The sequence below is a fragment of the Balearica regulorum genome, chromosome 1, assembly GCF_011004875.1.
Source record: "Balearica regulorum gibbericeps isolate bBalReg1 chromosome 1, bBalReg1.pri, whole genome shotgun sequence".
Classification (NCBI taxonomy): Eukaryota; Metazoa; Chordata; class Aves; order Gruiformes; family Gruidae; genus Balearica; species Balearica regulorum.
The window spans coordinates 81,869,086-81,889,448 of NC_046184.1; the positions used below are offsets into that span (position 1 = coordinate 81,869,086).

Genomic DNA, 20,363 nt, shown 5'->3' on the forward strand with positions numbered 1-20,363 from the left:
CTCCTGTGAGCCTGAGCTTTTCAGTTTAACTGATCCCATCAACTATCTCTTAGGATGTGGAAAGGATAAAATATGGGAAACATGGGGAGGGAAAGAAAAACAGAAAGGGAAGGAGTGAAAGATTAGCAAGATCCAAAAGGAGAGTGAAAACTCAGATGACTAAATATCTCCTAAGGGCAGAGCGAGAAGACACGAAGGCAAAAAAAATAGGTATTTTAAGACCAAAACCAGCTATTCTGGGTCCTGATATCTCTGATCAGAGTGAGATAGGGGATACTGGGAGAAATCAATAATATACATGTAAAATAGAAAAATGCCATTTTCTCCTGTCATCTTGAATACTTTGTTCTAAAGATAGATTCACCTTCTGTATGATACTGGCTGTTGCAGGTTACACATTGGGTTAAGTACTTCCAATATCTAAATAAAAGTGGTTATGGAGGAAAGAAATACTTCTCAGTGTTGAACTGACAGTGGCCATAACACAGGCAGAGTATTCAGAACTTTGGAGCCCAACTGAGAAGACTTGTCATTTTTTTTTGTAGCAGGGTAAATGTAATGATTAGTTTTGCAGTTCATGAAATTTGGCTTCTATATACTATTGTGCTATTTTGAACAGGGAAAATACTTGATGAACTGTCCCTGGATTGTGTCAGTCCAGAAGACTGTCCCGTGTGTGCAGTTGCAGATGGCAAGATCCCGCATGGAAGGAGAATAGTTTTGAACAGAGATGATCCACAGCGCTGTCAATCTTGGTATGACTTTAAACTAAAAGAGGGTAGATTTAGATTAATTTGAGGAAAACATTTTTCACTGTGCAGGTGATGAGACACTGGAACGGGTTGCCCAGAAAAGTTGTGGATGCCCCCTCCCTGGAAGTGTTCAAGGCCAGGTTGTATGGGGCTTTGGGCAACCTGGTCTAATGGAGGATGTCCCTGCCCGTGGCAGAGGAGTTGGACTAGATGATATTTAAAGTCCCTTCCAACCCAAACCATTCTATGATTCTATGCAGTGAAATAGGATGCCTGTTGAGTAGGATGAAGGGAGAGAGATGAAGCACATCCACATCAATAAGTTTTTAAGTCTTAACTTAAATATGCCACTGAAGATGAAGCTTGGAAACCATCTTTTATGTCAATATCCCTTCACATACAATCTGAAACTGGTTTTTCAGTGATGGTTGGGATTATAGGATGTCAGTGAATTTAAACAAGTGAAATTCATAAATTCCTTTCTAAAAAGTCCTTTCCCCATGTGTAGGTGGCTGCACTGGCTTCATACGATCCTCTTCTTTTTGTGTAAGGTGTGATTCAACATCAAGAAGCCATCAGACTCTTGCATTCTGCCAGTACTAAAAAATTCTACCTACAGTGCAAGATCTGAATGTGCGCTCAGTCTAGAACTCACTGAGATTATTAGCAGTTGGAATTGTGTACTATTTTTGGAAAACCAATTTCCCCAAGATTTGAAGATGATATCCTGTGGCCTGATCCTCCATGCATGCATTTCCAAATATGATGAAATTAATGGAAGGGTACACAATGCTGTGCACTATGTAGGATGAGGACTGTTAGTTGCAATGTGGCAGAGATTGATTTTTCATTCTGTATACTGCCCAGTGGCCTATTACACCACGGCCTGTTGTATTTGAACATTTGGCATTCTCTGGATGTCTAGACCCTTGATGGATACTTTCACTAGTCACCTATAACACTGTGAATGCAAGAGAGTTTTCCATCTTGTAATTTGACCATATTTCATAGAAATTGAGTTGTAAAACTGCAGCAGCTATTAGTTGAGACTAACACCTTAGCTCCAAACTCTCTGAACCTTACAGGAGCTCTGAATGGGTAGGAATTTTGAATTCCTGGCCTTTTGCCAGGGCTAGCGCGTGTCTGTGCTATAAACCCAAGACACAAAATTGTTAGGCGAATCAATTAAATATTTTTTAATAGTATACACAAAGAGCCTTGAATTCCATCAAAAGGTCAAAAAAAAAGTCTTCATAAATGAGTCTCTGTTCCCTAATTTTTGTAATCCATAATAATAATTTATCTTCAATGTTGATACACTGGCCACTGCTCACAAAAGATTTCAGAACATTAGGAAAACTTACCTCACTAGGGAAACATCCTTTTGCATAGCTGTCACCTAATTTAGATGCCTACACCATCTGTACAAACAATAGAAAATATTGCACAAAAATGAATTTTATAGCAAATATCCAAAGGAAATTGGAAAGTAGAAGAGACTTGTTCATACTAGGATTAAAATAATAAATCTTCTGTTGCTATACATTAATGCCAAAAGTAGCTGTGCATTCTTCAATTAGGAAGACACTAAAAGCAGCTTGACAAGAACGTAGCACTGGGAGAATTTAAACTAAGATGCCACATGTAAAGTGAAATCTTTTCCTGGAAAATGGCACCTTCTTCCACTATTGACTTGTTTAGTTTGTACATCCTGGGTTTTCTCTGGCAGTGAAAACAAGCATGTTTTGGTCCTTCCTCTTTCATAAACTTTTCCTATTCTGTTTCTTGGACTGTCTAGTAAGACAAGGAAAATACATTGGTTGTGCCTGTACCATCCTGTGTGTTAGTACAGTCATGTTCTTTGCTCTGATAAGTGAAGAGAATCACACAACCAGGAGTTAGCAGGGCAGAAGTGTTAAAGCCTTGCTAAAGATGGAAAGAGATGAATTATAAACAAGTTCCTAAATAGTGGAGGGTGACAGAGATGAAAAATCTCCTAGGAGCATGGAAGGATGAATAGTGGAAAAGGCAGAGATGGGGAGGAAAAGAAAAATGGGAGCTGAGATGGAAAGGGGAAGAGAAATGACTAATGGAGGTGAGTGAAAATGTCAAGGGAAGACAAACAGGACTAAAAAGGAGAAAACAGCTATAGATTAAATACATTATTTGATGTAAGAAAAGGGACTGAAATAGAGAATGTGGTAAAAAAGAGGAAGATAACAAAGGAGACACATTTGTCCTCCTTTTTTATTTAATGTGCTAAAGCTGTGTTCAAAACCGAATAAAGTCAGGATAAAGAGAAGGAAAATAATGCACTTTAGAGGCAGAAAAATGGTTGGTTGTTGTTTTCACTAAGATTAAAGCTTAGGTAAACCTAGCCTCCTCATACAGTCTGCTAAGTTATATCAGAGCTAAAAGCATCTGTCCTACTCTGGCATTTTACTTTGTTAGCTGCCTCTAGTTTGCCTTATGTTTTTCTTCCTTGTGAAGCAAACCAGATTGGCCAGTTCAGTCCACCAGTGGCTTGTAGGTAGCTGTATTGTTCAAGCTCAGTGGGTTTCTGTCTAGTTTCCAGACACAGTTTTTGCACATTCTGCCAAAGGTTGTTACAAGGAGAGTTTCCTCTGACAAGCATGTTATAGTTTGTCATATGTTTCCTGGATGTAAACAACAATGCATGAACATACAGGATTGAGCTGTAAAATATCTTGTGGGGAGTTGTAGGGAAATGGGGAGGAGAAAAAATCACTCACATAATGTTTGGTTTTGAGATATTTAACTGTTTCTGTATGGATGTTCTTTTATTATATGTGGGTCATGAGTTGTTATAAGCATTGATTTTTTTACAGTTAAATTTGGTGATTTTTGTAGTGTGTGTGAAGAGAAGAACTTAACCTGCGTAGCCTGTGAACCAGTGGAGGACACCCTAACGCCAACGACACCTGCTCCAGAGGAGGACATTGAACTACCACCCAGTGAATACTCATGCAGCAAGATGATGGACTTGGCTTTCCTAATTGATGGCTCCAATAAACTGTCAGAGGAAGACTTTGAACAGCTGAAGACTTTCATAACTGGCATGATGAAGAAACTCCACATCTCCCAAAAGAAAATCCGAGTGTCAATTCTGGTGTATAGGGCTGGCCCCACAATCTATCTTGGCCTTAAAGATATCAAAACACAATCCCAGATGAGAAAAATTGTCCAAAGCATAAAATACACAGGTGATGAAGTAGCATCCGCCCCTGAAGTCCTTAAATACACTGTGTTTCACGTCTTTGGAAAAGCAGAAAGGACCAATGCTGCCAGAATTGAAGTGCTTTTTATAGCAAGCAAGTCTCCAGGAAAATTCCGCAGCATCCTCACAGCTTTGAAGAATAAAAAAATCGCAGTAATACCTGTGGGGATTGGGCCATATGTTAATGTGGAGCAAATCAGGTTCATTGAAAAGCAGTCACCAGATAATAGAGCCTTCCTAATGAATAACGTGTTAGAGCTAATGGATAATAGGGATCTCCTCATTGATCATCTGTGTGATCTTGGACCTGAAGAAAGTTCTCTGTTACAAACTACGTCCACTCCAACAATGTCCAGTGTCTTAATTCCCCCTTGGAGTCACCCAGCACCACCATCCTTTTCAGAAAAGCCTACCCGCAAAAGGCTGGATATTGCTTTTATTGTGGAAGGATCTGACAATGTAGGGGAGGAAAATTTCAATATCATGAAGAAGTTCCTTGAGAAGGTGATCACAGCAATGAACATAGGACGGGAAGATATTCATGTTACGGTCATGCAGTATTCAGAGACTGTCACTCTGGAATATTCCTTTAGGGAAATACAGTCAAAGGAAAATATTATTGAGAAGGTGAGGAGCATACCCTACCAAGGAGGAAAGGCTACCAACACTGGGAATGCCATTGATTATATTTCCAAACACACATTTACACCAGTGAATGGGGGCAGGCAAGATGTTCCTCACTTGGTATATATGGTGTCATCCAGCCCTTCCACTGATGTCATCACACGACCTCCGGGGAGCATAAATGTTATTCCCATAGGCATAACCCCCAATGCAAATATCCAAGAGCTCAGAAAGATCAGTCAGCCTAATAACCCAATAATTTTGCATAGTTATACTGCTCTTATTGAAGAAGCACCTGAATTAGTCCTGCAGTCATGCTGTTCTCATAAACGTTGGACAGAAATTCCAGGTAAAGTTGGATGTATTTTCTGTATAATTTCCTCCTTCCTCTCTCCTGTCTCTTCCATTTCCCCCTCACATCACTGAAACTTCAAGAGGGTTCCCATGTCTCATTTGGTGTCTTCTTGTCCAAATGCCAAGGAAAGACCATGTATTTTCACTGGACCCTGAGGATGCTGCCCCAGGTCAGCAGTACCGAGCACAGAGCTGCAGCCACCCTTCTGTAGGCTCAGAAGTCCTTGGCTCCATTTGTCAGTATAGCACAGTAGCTTTCAGATAGGCTGGAGGGTGACAGAAGAGAAAAAGTTATTCTTATCTGCCTGCCTCAAGCAAGTTAAGATTAGACTTCCTCTTTCCTGAAGAGACTTCATTGTTTTTGTGGAGGGTTTGGTTTTGGTTTTGATTGGTGTTTTTTTTTGGGGGGGGGGGGTTGGGGGGTGGGGGGTGTATTTTGTGTTTTGTTTCTTTTTCAGATTTTGTTCTTGGTTTGGTTTGGTTTTGGTTTTTTTTTGTTTTCTGCTATTTCTGTTTTAGTCCCCTGAGAGTAAAATAGCATTAGTAGAAAAGCAGGAATTGAAATACCTATGTATCCCACTGAATATAAATCTCAAGATTTTCATTAAAGGGACATCACTTATAGTTTCAACTGATCACTATCCTGCTTTGTTTTCCCAAAATGCTCCTTTCTGCTCCTACCAATAGATTAGCAGATGCTACTTCTGGTTATCATGTATAAATAACCCTTTTTAAAATTTGTTTGTTTTTTTTCCTCCTCAGAGTTGTGTAACAAACCAATGGATGTTATGTTTCTTCTGGATGGAAGTTCCAATATTGGAGCATCAGAGTTTGAGGAAATGAAAAATTTTGTACGGGCATTTATTAGAAGTGCTGAGATCAGTATGTATCTGTCCTTTAACTCAAAGACATAAAGACATTTTGTATTCTTTTGCTTATACAGGACAAAACACTTTCTCAGTATAGATTTTTTAAATTTTTATTTTTAAATGACTCATTCCAATCCCTCAAAAATTTTTTTATATGAGGGAAATCAGCCTAGTAAAGCTTTTGGTTTGGATGCAGTTCAGTTTCCTTCCCAAACCAAGCTGTTCTGGTTCAGATGAATAAAGGTTTGATGTTCGATTCAGGGAACTGTGTGATGATGAATATCATGGACAGCAGCTCTGATGAGTGCTTCCCTTTTCACAGTACTGGGCATAAGAAGTGTATGTACCAAACAGGCCAAGAGGTCCCTGTCACAGGATGGAGATTTAGCTGAACTGTTATTCTGTGTCAGAAAAGCAAAAATACCTGTCTGGTTTTGGTTCAGTTCTGGATTAGGTTCAACAGACTTGAAAGTAATAGTTCAAGTTCAATTCCGATTCAAGTAAGAATGGAAAATTCAGAAGGTTTTTGGTTCAAGTTTGGTCCGACTGCAAGGTTTCAGTCTTTGGAAGGGACATTTCCAGTTCTCACCAGCCCTTTTTGGCTAACCGAGGGTGCTGGAACTGACTTTTAAAGATTTATTTCCTGACTCGTGTTGGATGACAGACACTTTTTGGGAGTGCTAGACCCACTGAGCTTGCGGAGTATGTACTGATGGGGGGTACACCTCTAGGTCATTCAGCACAGATAGTATCAGTGCAGCTGTCTTGATGGAATGCTGCATGTTCTGCATCTACATGAAGGGACCATGTGGCACGTATTAAATCAGGATATTGTGTGCACTTGCACCAAGTCCACCTGCATGACAGGGGCTGCACAAGATCCTGCGTTTTCTTGGTAGCACTTGTTTTAACAAACCTGGATTTTTGATCAGAATTGTACTTTTTCAATTCAGCATCCAAACATTTCCATGGAGCAACTGCTCTTGCTGCTGATGTTTTGCCGCTGGGTGTTGACATGTTTGAATTGTAGCTGTGCTTCCAAAAGGGGTCATTACCAGCACTTGTACTCATTAGAGAGCTCATAGAGGAAAAGTATAGCATTTCTGTATGTCTAGAATAACTTAGATTTTTTTTTTAGAGATCCTACATGGAAGACAGTCTGTTTCTCAAAATTGTGTATGTGCAAGATATAGAGAAGCAAGCCAAGTGAAATAAACACAAACTAAACTATAAAACAACAATTTTTTTTCCTTATCTTTGAAGCCTGTAATAGCAAATGTTACATCATTAACAACAGGATACTAATAACGTAGCTATGAAATGACTCCTCACTACGGCCTTGATTTTAAAATTTTTAAGACAACTGTGAAAAAATTGTAAAGTGTAATGAGCAGACAATATTCAGATCAATATAGGGCTGCAACATTTGGGTACATGAAATCACAATTATTATTAACTTCATTCATAAATGTTTTACAAAGCATTGATAAAGAATAATATACTATATACGTAAGTATCTTCAATATACAGTAAAAGTCCTTCTAAGTCCATGAAGAGAGGTACAGCCGATCATTATAAACAATGTATTGCCCAGTTCAGTTCTTCAGGTCTGATATTTATTAACTATCTATATCAACCCTCTGTTAATAGTTTTATTCACACTTCCTACATAATGTATAACAGAAGCAGGATGTCAGAGAATAGCAGAACTTTGAATTTCTCTTTATTCCCTCTTGCAGGTCATGCTCCCTGGGTGCAGTATATCCCATGCTGCAGCCTGATGCATGTTACTCAAGTGATGAATGACAGAGGGAAATTTGCATGAAATGTGGCCATCCGGGGAGCTTGGCCCATCAGACAAATGGGTCATCAAACTACTGCTCTTGCGAAACAATGTGCACGTAAAAAAAGTGATGTTTAGACAATTTTAAAATGGAAAAGGGCTGATATTTGGAGATTAATAAAGTGAAATTCTCCAATCATGGTCAATTTGATCTGAGGTAGAATACTGCCTGCTGATTCCTGACAGAAAAGCAACTGTTTCCAGCAGTACTTGCATATTTTTTTCACCTGGGAATAGTTAATTTTTGATGTTTTGATTGAAAATGCAGCTTTCACACTCTGATGGAAAATTGCTGTCTAGTTGTGCTTAATGTAAAACACAACCATAATGTATCCTTAGCTTTACTTTAGGACATTTGTATGCATTGCTTAAAATTTGTTTTTCTGCTTTCTGCTTCAGATAATACTTCAATTCATGTGTCAGTTCTCCAGTATGCCAGGGACAATAATCTAGAAATTTCATGGAATGTGCCTCAAGAGACTGAAAAGCTTGTAGAGATGGTGCACTCAATTCAACAAAGGGAGCAAGGTCCTACCAGACTAGGTGAGTGATTATGTGAATGTTGATGTTTAAACAAGAGGGGAAAAAACCCCAGAAATGCTAAATATAGCCTAGCCTCAATCACAAATATATGTCAGGATTGTTGTGGCAGTGTTCTGCAGTAGGACTCTGAAGTTTTTTTTATTTCACTCATATCTTTACTATATGTACATTTCTTGGTAAAGGTTCAATTTTCTCTATTAAAATGTATCTTTAGGTTACTCAAATTAAGGTTTATCTTAATGTATTTTGGCAAGAAGAAAACTGTTTTCAGCCTTGAAGTAATTCTCAGGATTGGCATTCGTTATCTTTCAAGCAAGCAAAACATAATTAAGAAGTAAAGACTTTGATCATTAACCTTTCAGCATCGATTAGTTGATTAGACATTTAGCAGCAAAACTGCTTATGCTGACTTCAATAGCTGCCCTTGCCAGATGTTTGTTATTCCGTGCTGAGCCAGTGTAACCCATCTGGTTGAAAAATATCTTAGTGAAACAGTAGTTATATTCTGGGTGGTTCAGTTCCCTTGTCCAAGTTGCTGTGCTGGTTCCACAAGGACGTGGGCTGGCACAAGACTGGGGATGGTGCCAGAGAGAAAGGATTGCCTAACGCGGCACCTTAGCTGAAGAGTTACTTGTGAAACATCATCTTCTGTTCCAGAAATCTGCATCCTGAAAAACATGTCCACTTCAATTTTCATGTGCTAAAACATATCGCAGATTTCCCGCTGGGTCTGTGGAAAATCAGTGCACACACATGTATCAGTTGTAGGGTTCAGCAAAAAATGATTCTCCTACAGCATATCTGATCTTTCACCAGATACCCTGAGAATTTTGTTCTTCTGGACTGGAACCACATTTGCTCTGGCAGCCGCCTAGCATTAGGGTCCTATAAGAGCTGAGGAGTACATGGATTTTTAGGGTCTTTGGCCTACTTCAGACCGTAAAGAGTTATTGGTACAGAAAAGTGAGAAATAAAACTTGACTTCCATAGTTCGCAGGAGGATTAGCCATGATTGCTTTCTCAGCCTGGAGAAATAAAAATACCAGATGGCTGATGAGACTTCTATAGGCTCGTTGTGGGATAAATTGTTACGTACAAATAGATAAGTTTCGTGAAGCCTTCCATGTAATGTGTATAGTAAGCCACACTGAACTGCAGGATAAACAGAGAAAACATGGCCTTTGGGAAATGAAAGGGGAGAGGCAGCCACATGACACACTCGTTAGTGATTTGTTTATGTCTCATTGGAAAATGCTCAGAGACCACAATGAGGGATGCGGTATAATGAACCAAAATGGAATAGAGTAGAAGTAGTTCCTCCCAAATGAAGTAATGAAAATAAGTCACTGTGGTCCTGTCCTGCACCTTGTAATGTGTGTGAATTCGGCTGACTCTGTAGGCGACTCGGCATCCATGGGAAACGCATGGTCATGCATGTCATTCTGTCTGTGTTTGGGCCTCTGGAAATGCAGAGGCTGCTTAAGCAGTGTAGATGGCTCTGTCTGGATGTTGCACTTCCCTAGGCAGCTTTGGAAATCTTTTCTAGCCTACAGAGGACTTGATCAGGATTTAGCTATCAAAAATACTGTTACTATCAGATCAGCACTGTTTCTTCTCATTTGTGCTGGCTTCCCTATGATAGAAACACGATCCTGTGTAATCCTTATGCAATCTTTGCTGATCCAAATCATCCCATTTCAGTCAAAAAAGCTATATTTGCAGAGAGCAACGATAGGCTCTGTTGCAATCACTGCAAAAGTCATACTGCAGAAAGTGTTCCCTTTTCTGTTTCATTTAACTATAAGCAAACTCCAGGAGAGAGATGCATTTTATTAGTAAGAAATAATGAAAAACTACTGAGTATTTGAGGGGATAGGCAGAACAAAAAAGAGCAGCCTATACTACAAAGCTTTCACATGCTTATGCAAAAAGATAGCATCATGGAAATTTTGGCTCGGGTAACCTATTGAGAAGAAGCTGTGGCAATATTCAGACGTAATGAAATTGTGTACCATTTCACCTAAGAAATAACTGAAAAAAACGAAAACTGACGGCAAGCAGGAGCTAATTGTATAAGCCTTCATTCCACTAAGTGATCTATGCAAGAGAACTGAGATCACATAAACATGCCTCTGTTCAGCATTCATGGGTATTTAGAAGTGTCGTAGGGAGCACAGTGAGCAGTCACTGCAGTAATTATCACTTAATGATTTTTAAAACCATGATTTTCATTGCTTATACCTTTCCTAAAAGCTCATTTAGGCTGATGTTTTCCATGTCCACTTCCTGCCTCAGACTCAAAATTTGGAGGAAGCGTGATCTCTATATGGCTTATCTGTATTAAAAGCATTGTTAAGGAAATAAATGTTGCGGTTTTTTCTCCCCCCTGCCCCCCCCCCCCCCCCCCAATTTAGGAAAAAAATCTGAAATATTTTAACTGAAACTTTCTATAGTTATTAACATACTTGAATAGCAGCATTGAGCTTTGCCTGTCTTGATTAAGATGATATAAATGGTATGAAATTCCCCTGTGGTTTAGGAACCAAAAGCCCACCATAGCACTTTTCTTCATTGAGATGTCTGAGTGATGCGGTCTATGCATCTATGTTCAAAATCAGCCCCCATCACCTGCCTAAGGCCATGGTTTCGCCAGCAGCTGCCCTGATCTAAGTACTTCCATTCACTGAAAGACAGAGGTTGTCCTTGCTTGCTCCCCTGTTTCCTAATTGGTGCTGTCACCACCTTCCTGAAGCCAGCTTTGGGTACCTACTAGTCTCTTCCCTGAGCTATTTTACTTCATTGTCCTAGCAAGTTATTTTTGTGGGGTTTTTTTAGTTCAATTCTTTAAAGGTTTGTGAATTGAATTTGGTCCTGGTGGAACCCAGGGGCATCACAACCCCTTGCTGGTAACAGAAATGAAGGATTTGCATTTGGATGGGGCTTTGGGCAACCTGGTCTACTTGGAGGGTGTCCCTGCCCATGGCAGGGGGCTTGGAACTAGATGGTCTTTAAGGTCCTTTCCAACCCAAACCATTCTATGATTCTATTAAAAAAACCCAACAATTCAATGTGTAGTCAAGATCTTAAATTAAGATATAAATACCAGCTTCAGGATTTTTGTCATGGAGGGTTATTTCTGATTAGACAAATCCTTGGTTAAATCCGATGCAGTATGGACTATCCACAGGCTTCGTAGCCAGTGGCTTTTTCTCTACCTTGTCAGGTGCTGAGGAGCCTTTTTAAAATTTTTTTATTTATTTATTTTTTTCTTCTTTCCCAGGCAGCTTTCGCTACTTGTGGGTGATTAAGACCTCTTGTAATACTTTTTCTTTTTTGGTCGAGATGTTGCAGAAGTGTTAGCAAAACCACTGAGGCCACTTAAGGCACAGATTCACAAGTTCCGGGCAGGAACCTCCGCCTAGCTGGAATCCCCTGCCTGTCACAACTCCACAGACCCTCATGGGGGCTTTACATTTTATTCCTCATTTCAGACAAAATTAAAGAAAATAATTGAAAGGTTGCTTTTAAGCAGTTTCTGCTTTCCCTGAGGGTACTCACCTAACCATTAAATGTCTGTGTGTTGGTTTATTTTCCTCCAGATTGGCTTATCCTGGGATGAATATTTTTTTTTTATTTATTTCTTGGATGTATTTCAAACGTTTCTAGGGCACCTTGTGCTCTTTCAGTTAGTTCCATGATGTTCATAATTGCTCCCAATCTAGTATCTGTGATTCAGATTAGCATGTCTTTTTACACATTTTTCCTCCTTTATCCAAATCGTTAATGAAATTATTCAATAAGGAAGAATCTAGTGTAATTCCCTGTAGACTCTCAGTAAACACCTCCAACCCTACTCAACAGATTGTCTTTTGTCCTTACAGCTTGTTTATGTCCATTTAATCAGGTTTCAGTCCTCGCAGGAACCTCTATACAAACCGTTCTGAATTATTACTTCAAATGTGACTCTGGCTTGAATGTGCATCAGATGATTTAAAAAAAAAAAGTATCCAGCTAAATAGCCCTTATTGAATAGTCTGGTTGAAGGTGACCAGAAAAAGGTTCTTAGAAAGCCTTTTCTGAATTAGAATTTCGGCATCAAATGTTCATAGTCTTAGCTGAGAGATTATGTAGCGGTGCCATCCCTTCTCCATTTTTTTCTGCATTTTTGTAGGATATCTTATGCTGTTTTTCCTTTAATATTCCAAACATGACTTTTCTTTTGTACTTTATATTGTAGTCAGGAGAGTAACAGCACTGAAAGATGGGAAGAAGGTGCTGTGCTCTGGTGGCAGCCTTTGGGATGACTGACCTGCCCTTTCTAAAGTGGCCTATATAGATCAATGTGGTTTTGTTTTTTCTTTCTATTTTTTTGTACTTTTTCCGTGGACATGCCCAATGACTAACAATCACACCTGCCTGACTGAGCTGAAAAGCTGCTGGGGCTCAGTAATCATGCAAGCTAGGCTTTTTGTTCAGTTATCCAGGTAAATGTTTAAATGGTCAAATTTGGGAAGGGGGCGTGTGTGCGTGCACATGTGTGAAAATAAATTGTGGCCATTATGCCTGTCAAGACTAGCATAAATGTGACGTGGTAGGAGGCCATAGGACAAGAGGGTGTAGGATGACCAGATATGCATTCTCCATCACGTCCACTGCCTTTGGGATTTTTTTAATTGTGTGTCATGCTGCTCTCAGATCTGTTATTCTGCTGTATGCAATGATGGCTTTTTGCTCTGATACTTGCACCTTGATTTCTCATGGTTGTATGTTTAATGCCTAAAATACATGTGAATATAGAAGTCATTCTGCTTCCAAAGCCCATTTCTTGCCCCCCCCCCCCTTTTTTTTTTGATAGCACATTGCATATGTGAGAAACATAAACCATTTGTAACAATAATACATGAGACTAACATAACTTACTCCTATGTTCAGTATGCGGGAACATGTTGGCTGCTAGTTCAGGCTGAGGGTCACATGCAGACACAGAGAATATCCTTCAAAACGTTTAACCCTTAAAGCCCATAGCAAACATCCCATTCACTTCACTGGGGCTTATATGATACCCCTTGTCAATGCTAGCAAATGATGTTTTAACCACTGTCAGATTTTCTTTAAAGAAAAAAAAAAGTCTTGTTGTTTTATGGAGCAGGATTTTAGGTATTTTATATTAGCATTTGGACTTTCTCTAGGGTCCATCACTGAAATAAATAGCTGATGGTGTGGTCCTGTACAGCTAAACAGATTTAAGATCTAGCTGCTACAGAAGGGTCTGGCCCCAGCCCCTGACAGCATACTGCTGCACACTTGCACTGCCTTCCTTCTGTGGGAAGGGGCATGCATTGGGCCTTCAGTGAGCTGGGTAAAGGGCCAAAGTGGGTGAAAACATTGGTGGTGGGGTTTTTTTGAGGTTTTTTTTTTTTTAATGGTTATCTTCCAAACATGATGAGTTGCATGGGCTGCAGTGTTGACTGCAGGGGACTGGGAGGGCATGCCCAGCTGGTGCATCTGGGGCAGCAGACCCTTCCTTCTGCCAGCAGCTTGCTATGGCACTAACGCAGCCAGAAATACATTTGCATGTATGTAGATATGTCAGAGCAAGCTGTAGCAGTGCCAGCAGCTACAGCTGGCCCAGATGTCAGCCACTGCAGGGGTGTACAAGACCCAAAGTGGTCTCATAAAGGCTGAAGCCTGTGTGGTTCAGACCTAGCCATTTTAAAGCTGGTTTAATCATGTCCAAGATGCTCTGCACTCTTCTTCCAGTCTTAAAATAGCCTTCTGCTTGATGTTATTTCTTTTCAGTGTAAACATTTTAAATTTCCTTTATTGCTATGAAGATGGGAGATACTGTTATGTTGCAGTCTAGCAGTAAGAAAATGTTCAAGTTGGTTGGCTTATTAGCAGTCGATATTTTTTATTATGGCCCCTGAGGAGTGTTATTATCCTCTCTGGTGAGATGTAGAGAAAAACAGCTGAGAAGTGACAGTTTCCAGCTTGGGATGGTGACTTTCTGAATCCCTCTAGCAGGACAGAAGTGTGCATTTGATCATGTCTTCAGACACCTGGCTCTTTTCTCTAGAGCTGGCTTCAAAATATGGGGAGAAATCCAAAGAGTTTTTAGTACACTAAACCAAATTTTGCATGCATTAAATTGAGTGACTGTTTTTTGGGGACTTTGAAATAGTCCCTGGTTCTATTACAATGGAACTTGATTTCTTTATTAGAAATTATAAAAATAATGGATTTTCCAGTTTACAGATATGGATGGAAGTTTCTGAAAATTTTCAGAATTAATGGGAGAAAGAAAAATGGAGCTGGAGCAGCTGGTGACCCCACCAACCACACAAAAATCAGAGAGTCATTAAAGACAGACAAACACAGACTTTCCAAGTACTTTTCGCAAATGAATGAAAAATTGTTTGTGATTCTTACTGTGCAAAAGTTTAAAGTAACCTATTTGAAAGTTAAAATGTAAAATACTTTTTTAGTAATTACTTATAGGACAAAATGGAAATGAGTCAATTTTCTGGCACAGCAACCATCCTGGAGCAATCTCAGGGATTGGAATATAGTCATATTAATTTTCTGTATTTTGTTTTATCCCTTAGTTATTTATAGCTAACATGCCATTCTGCATCTAACATCTACCTCTACAGATACATAGAGTAACTACAGGGCAACAAAACCATTGTAGCAATGGTTGTGAAACAGCTTTATAGGACATGAGTTAATACCTGGCGTTAGTTAATTTTTCCAGTTAGGAATAGTAGTTTGTGAAATGGAATCGCCATCACCCAACTAATAATGATGTTTTAAAATATGTTTTGTTGCAAGTAGAAAAACATTCAAAATTTCGAGGTTTCCACTAAACAGAAACTCTACAGTGTTTTCATTTTGTGCATAAAATATAATTCAGAATTATAGTGGGAATGAAAATCAAATTGTAGGAATGAAATTAATCTCAAAGTTGGAAGAACTAAATAAAAGATTGCATAGCAAGCAACAGAAGAGAAATATCCCATTTTGTTCTTAAATACTGTTGAAAGCTTTCTGTTGATTTTTCTCTTTTTTTTTCCTTTTTTTTTTATTTTTTTCCTCCTTCTGATCATAATTGACAGTTCCAAAAAAAGCATTTTGATTTAAACAAACATGCAGCCTTCTGTTTGAAAACTACTTCTTGGGAAAATATGTGACCCTTTCTAGACTGGAGATTGCTAGTGGAGGCAATGGCACATGATATATGGTAGCTTATAGGAGGAAAAATTGATGTGGATCCTATTCCTGTGGTAGGTCTAACAGGTCCTGACAGCCGTTCCTGGTGGGTTCCAGCTCTTCTCTTTAGTTGTGGGCATCTGTGTGGAGAGATGTCACGTGAAGATGAGGCTAAGGCTGTGGGGAGGAAGTAGTGATAATGGGCTAAAGGGGCAGAAGAGGTGGCTGGATAAGGTGGGAAGGGCATATGAGGCTGTCAGTCAGGGACTATAAGGCGTATGAGACAACAGGAAAGGATGGGGAAAGCAACAGTGTTTGAGAAAGGAACGTCATCTGTGAACCGGTACTGTGGCAAAGGAAACATTTGGGCTTTTTCTAGATACCTATTCTAGGCTAGATTCTTCCAAAAGGGTAAATTCTTCCTGAAATCATAATTAAAGTCTTGTGGAATATCTAATTGCTGTTGCCACGTTATCAATAGTCAATATGCTAAGTGAGCTTCCTAGAAGTTGGCCATGCTTGCAACAGCTTGGGAAAAGAATCTGCTTCTACCAGTGAAAAGGAGTGGGTGACATGATGAAAGAAGACATGATATGCAAAGTGTTCAGGTGTGCTAAGGTATTCTGGGGGTGTGCTGGTGAATTGTCTATGATCTGACTTCCAGTGTTTTACAAATGTTTTTTTCTATTTAAAATTGTTCAGTGAATTCCTCAGGCAAACATATTTCTGCTCCACAGTTATTGCAGATTACTCAGAGGAACTAGTCTTTCAAGTATTTATTAGTCACCGTTCACTGTTTGCCCTGAATGTCATTTCTACTTCCTGACCTGATAACTTTCAAGCCCAAAGGAGCTTTTAAGAAAGCTGCATATCATGATTCCCAGTATAAATATTTGTGCAAATACATATCTGAATACAAGTACTAGCAAAGTGCTGTCTTGCTGAGGTCGTGATTTTGAACAAAAATTTGCCTGACTGATCACAGGTGTTAAATGAAAGGGCAGCAGCTACCCATTTAACCCAGTTTGTGATTTGGTAGCTAAGGTAGAATTCCTTTGTGTGCTTTGTGGTGTTTGGTGGGTGTTGTTAGTTGTTTTGGTTTGTTTTCTGTTTTGTTTTTTTTTTTTTTTTTTTTTTTAAATATGGATTGCCCAGTAATATTATGGGTTATTCTGAGTCTCGATTTCAGAGGTTCCCAGTAGCAGGGAGGCAAGATACGCTTTTCACATCTATAGAAAAAGTTGGCCAAATTAGGGAATGACTAGATCTTCTCGGGGAGCTGAGCAACTTGTGTGTACAGCTGTGTGGTGTGACGTTGTAAGTCAGATAGCCACTGGATGTCACTGTTGTTCCACAAGTGGGAAATAAGTACATATTCTACAATATCTTCTTTCCTTTTGTGTAGCGCAATCGTAATACTTCTGGAAAGGGTAATTACTGCAGTGAGGAGCATAACTTTATCCTTGTGGCTAAGGAAAGGTAGTAAAATTTCCATTACTTCAGAGTTTGGGGAGCTAAGGATGGTCCTCCTGTGTTGGGAGGTATTAATAGTACTGGTAGGTTCTTAGTAGCTGAGATCTTTCATGTGGCAGCAATAAAGCAGACATTAAAGAGTCCTCTGAGAAGAAGTATTTCCAGTACTCTCTAACGTACTAATACAAAGTAAGATTTAGCTTTATAGCCTTCCATTAGTTTTCTATCATATCTTTCATTTATCTCTTCATTTCTTCTTAGGAAAAGCCATTGATTTTGTAGTTCAGAACGCAATGTCAGAATCCCACGGAGGGAGACCCAGCGCATCAAAGGTTGCGATAGTCATCGTGTCGGGGAGATCAGAAGACGCTGTGGATGCTGCTGCTCTTTCTGCAAGAATGAATAGTAAATCTGTTTTGCTGTCACTATTTTTATGCAGAATTGTGACTTTTTAAGTAATGCACTGGAACAGAGGATAAAAAATTAAGGCATTGGTACGTTCATATAAGTTCAGGACTTACTGTGTGATGTTCTGGTAAGAAACACGCCTGAACAAAACCTGCCTGATGAAGATGCCTTTGCATTACTGGTAAATTCAGGACCAGTCTGCAATTTAAGCTGAACAGCTTCCATAGGCTTCTCAAATTAGTGGCATTTCATTTTCTCAGTTCCTGTGGATAGACAGGGATGACAGAAATGTGATGTGTTATAAATTCAGTACTGTTGCAGTAGAGTGAATCTTGAAATGTTCACTGAATAATAATGAATAGAGAGAGGACTTGATCAGATTCTGCACTGACCTATACAATAATATGCTTTTGGTATCGATGTGTGCTGCATGATGTTTTTCCAGGTTTTCTGGCTGTAGTCTCTGTACCTCAGCTTCCTCAGGTGTTCAACTGAGACACAGTTGTAGGTTGCTTTGGGAGCTATTGAATAAGGCATGGACTAAATAACAACTATTATTTTTAATTAAGTGGCCTGAAAATAATCCAATTGCCAGGTAAATGAAGAAAGAAAACAACTTACTGAGATTTTTTACATTTGAAAAATAGTGAAGATGTTGTCATGAAGTCTGCAGCAGTGTTTTGTTGACTACGCATGATTTTATTATGCTTGGGACTAACAGAGCTCATCTTAGCTAATACTGTGATTAGAGCATCACCATTTCTGCCCTTAATTGCCTTTAGACTGTGTGGAGGGTGATGCAAGTAAAAGATAAAAATTAACTGGGGGAAAAAAGACTTGTCTCTCTTTTTTTTTTTTTTTTTTTTTAAGAAGCAAATAAAAAAACCCCCCAACACAACAGCAAAGACCTTCCTTCTCTTGTGCGTTGCCCATTTAAAAAAACCCCAAACTTTCTTTTCTTTTCCTAGGGGTATCCCTGTTTCCAATTGGAGTTGGGGACAGATATGATGAAGAGCAACTAAGGACTTTGACTGGGCCATCAGCTGCTAACAGAATCATGAAGCTTCAGAATTTTGAAGACTTATCCACTATGATCACATTGAAGAGTGAATTTATCAAAAAACTGTGCATGGGTAAGTCCAATGTAGTTGTAGCCTCATAACTGGAGCAAAACCCAAAAATTCAAATGCCAAAATCAGAATGATTTCTCGTGATTTGAAAAGTTAGCCCAATGCTCGTTTGGTAGTGTTTCACTGACAATCACCACAAATGCTAACCTAGACCACCACCATCACTTAGGTGTAAAACAGAATCTGAGCCCTTTCAGGATATAGCCAACTGTTATTCTAATTAACCCACTTTCAGCAAGATTTTAAAAACTGCTTAGGCCTGAACTTTCAAGCTATCATCTTATTAATAACCAGGGCTTGTCATTAAGTGAGGGGCACCAGTAAAGCTCACAGTCATGAATGAATGGGGGCATGCTTCAGAAGTGGTACAAGTTAGTTGTGAGTAAAGATTTCTAGTTATATATTTTTCTGCACAGACCTAAGCATTCTTATATGTGTTTCTACAAAGAATTCAACCAAAGTGTAAGAAGGAAAAGAATAAGAAAGAATTAACTTTTCCAGGAAAATGAATACTGGAAGAAAAAAAAAAGTGTAAAATATTTTAAACAAACACTAATTTATTTGTAGATAGCAGTGCCTCCCACCTAAGGAAACTCACTTCGCTTCAGTTCTGGCTAGTAGTTTGCTTCTTTTGCCTCCTTGGTCTGTCTGTAGATAGATATTTATTACTTATATTGTTGTTGTTATTTCTGTTACAATAGCATCTATGTGTCCTCTCCGCAAACCACTGTCTCACCGTGTTAGTCATTGCACAGGTTTTTACCAGCTTTACTAGGGCTTACTTACGTCTCCATTAAAATAAGTGGACTTTTTTGCAGAGCCAAGTACCACTAAGAATGAGGAAGTTGCAGAGTGTGCACAGTCCAGCTTAGAGATATCCGATCAGTCTCCACTGGGATCACTTCTGGCATTTTAAAATCTCTCCAGAGCATCAAACAGCTGCCATTTTCTAGATTTAAACAGCTGCCATTTTCTTTCTTTTCTTTTAAAATAAGCTTTTAAAGATGCATTTCCTCTCCTCACACTGTAAAATATGTGATTTTCTTGCCCTAAATTACATTGATCCAAGATATAGGATGGGGAGCAGAAATTTGAAACCAGTGACTATTTTCTTATTGCAATCTGTGCTATAACCTGTTGTACTAGAGGTGAAAGCTTTGTATTTTTATGAAACATACATCCAGCTTTTCCAACAGCACAAAGCGTACACTCAAAAGCTTGAATAATAGGCATCTTATAGTAGACTCCTAAATCTGAAAAATTTAGCTCTTCCTTTTGCTTATGGTAAAGCCTTTCCTATGGGGTGGGAAACTATCATAATATTTTTTGTTTTGTTTTGTTTTTGTTTTGTTTTGTTTGGGGATTTTTTTTGGTGTTGTTTTATTTAAGTTTCTTACAATCCATAAAGTATAATTTTCCCCTCCAGACTCATACAGTTGGATTTCTTGTACGGAGGGAGTCTTACTTTATGTATGGAAATGTACCAAAAATAATACTATTAAACAGGTTTAAAAGATTTCCTAAATGCTTTCAAAATACATTACTTGTCCTGGAAAAGACAGAGCATATAGTGTATATATGCTAGCGTAATGTAGTATTATATAAAGAGTTTGCTAGTCAGTGTTTTAATTTCCTAGACACGTGCTTATCACATTGTCATACCATAGTACTTATATGAAATTACTTTCCATATATCTTTAGGTGTATTGTGAGAGTACATAAACATAGAAAGTAAGATTCAATGGGTGCCTTGTGAGCATCTAACTGATCATATAAAAAACTGTCCATCACAGTAATACCTGAATGTAATGAAACTGAATTTGAGTATCCTTATGCAGCTTTTTTCATACTTATGCTAGTTGCTCACAAATCTTTTCTCACTGTATTTATCTTTCTGTATTTAATAAATGTGTGTGTCCA

General features: G+C 38.8%; 1 protein-coding gene across 1 annotated transcript in view; it reads left to right on the forward strand.

The window, feature by feature from the left end:
- The window catches only part of VWF (von Willebrand factor), a 145,977-nt gene that overhangs the window by 71,552 nt on the left and 54,062 nt on the right, over positions 1 to 20,363 (forward strand). The window contains 6 exon segments of the mRNA XM_075761402.1: positions 620 to 755; positions 3,624 to 4,963; positions 5,731 to 5,850; positions 8,080 to 8,223; positions 17,167 to 17,310; positions 18,282 to 18,446. Of these exon segments, the coding sequence (XP_075617517.1) occupies positions 620 to 755; positions 3,624 to 4,963; positions 5,731 to 5,850; positions 8,080 to 8,223; positions 17,167 to 17,310; positions 18,282 to 18,446 (2,049 nt within the window).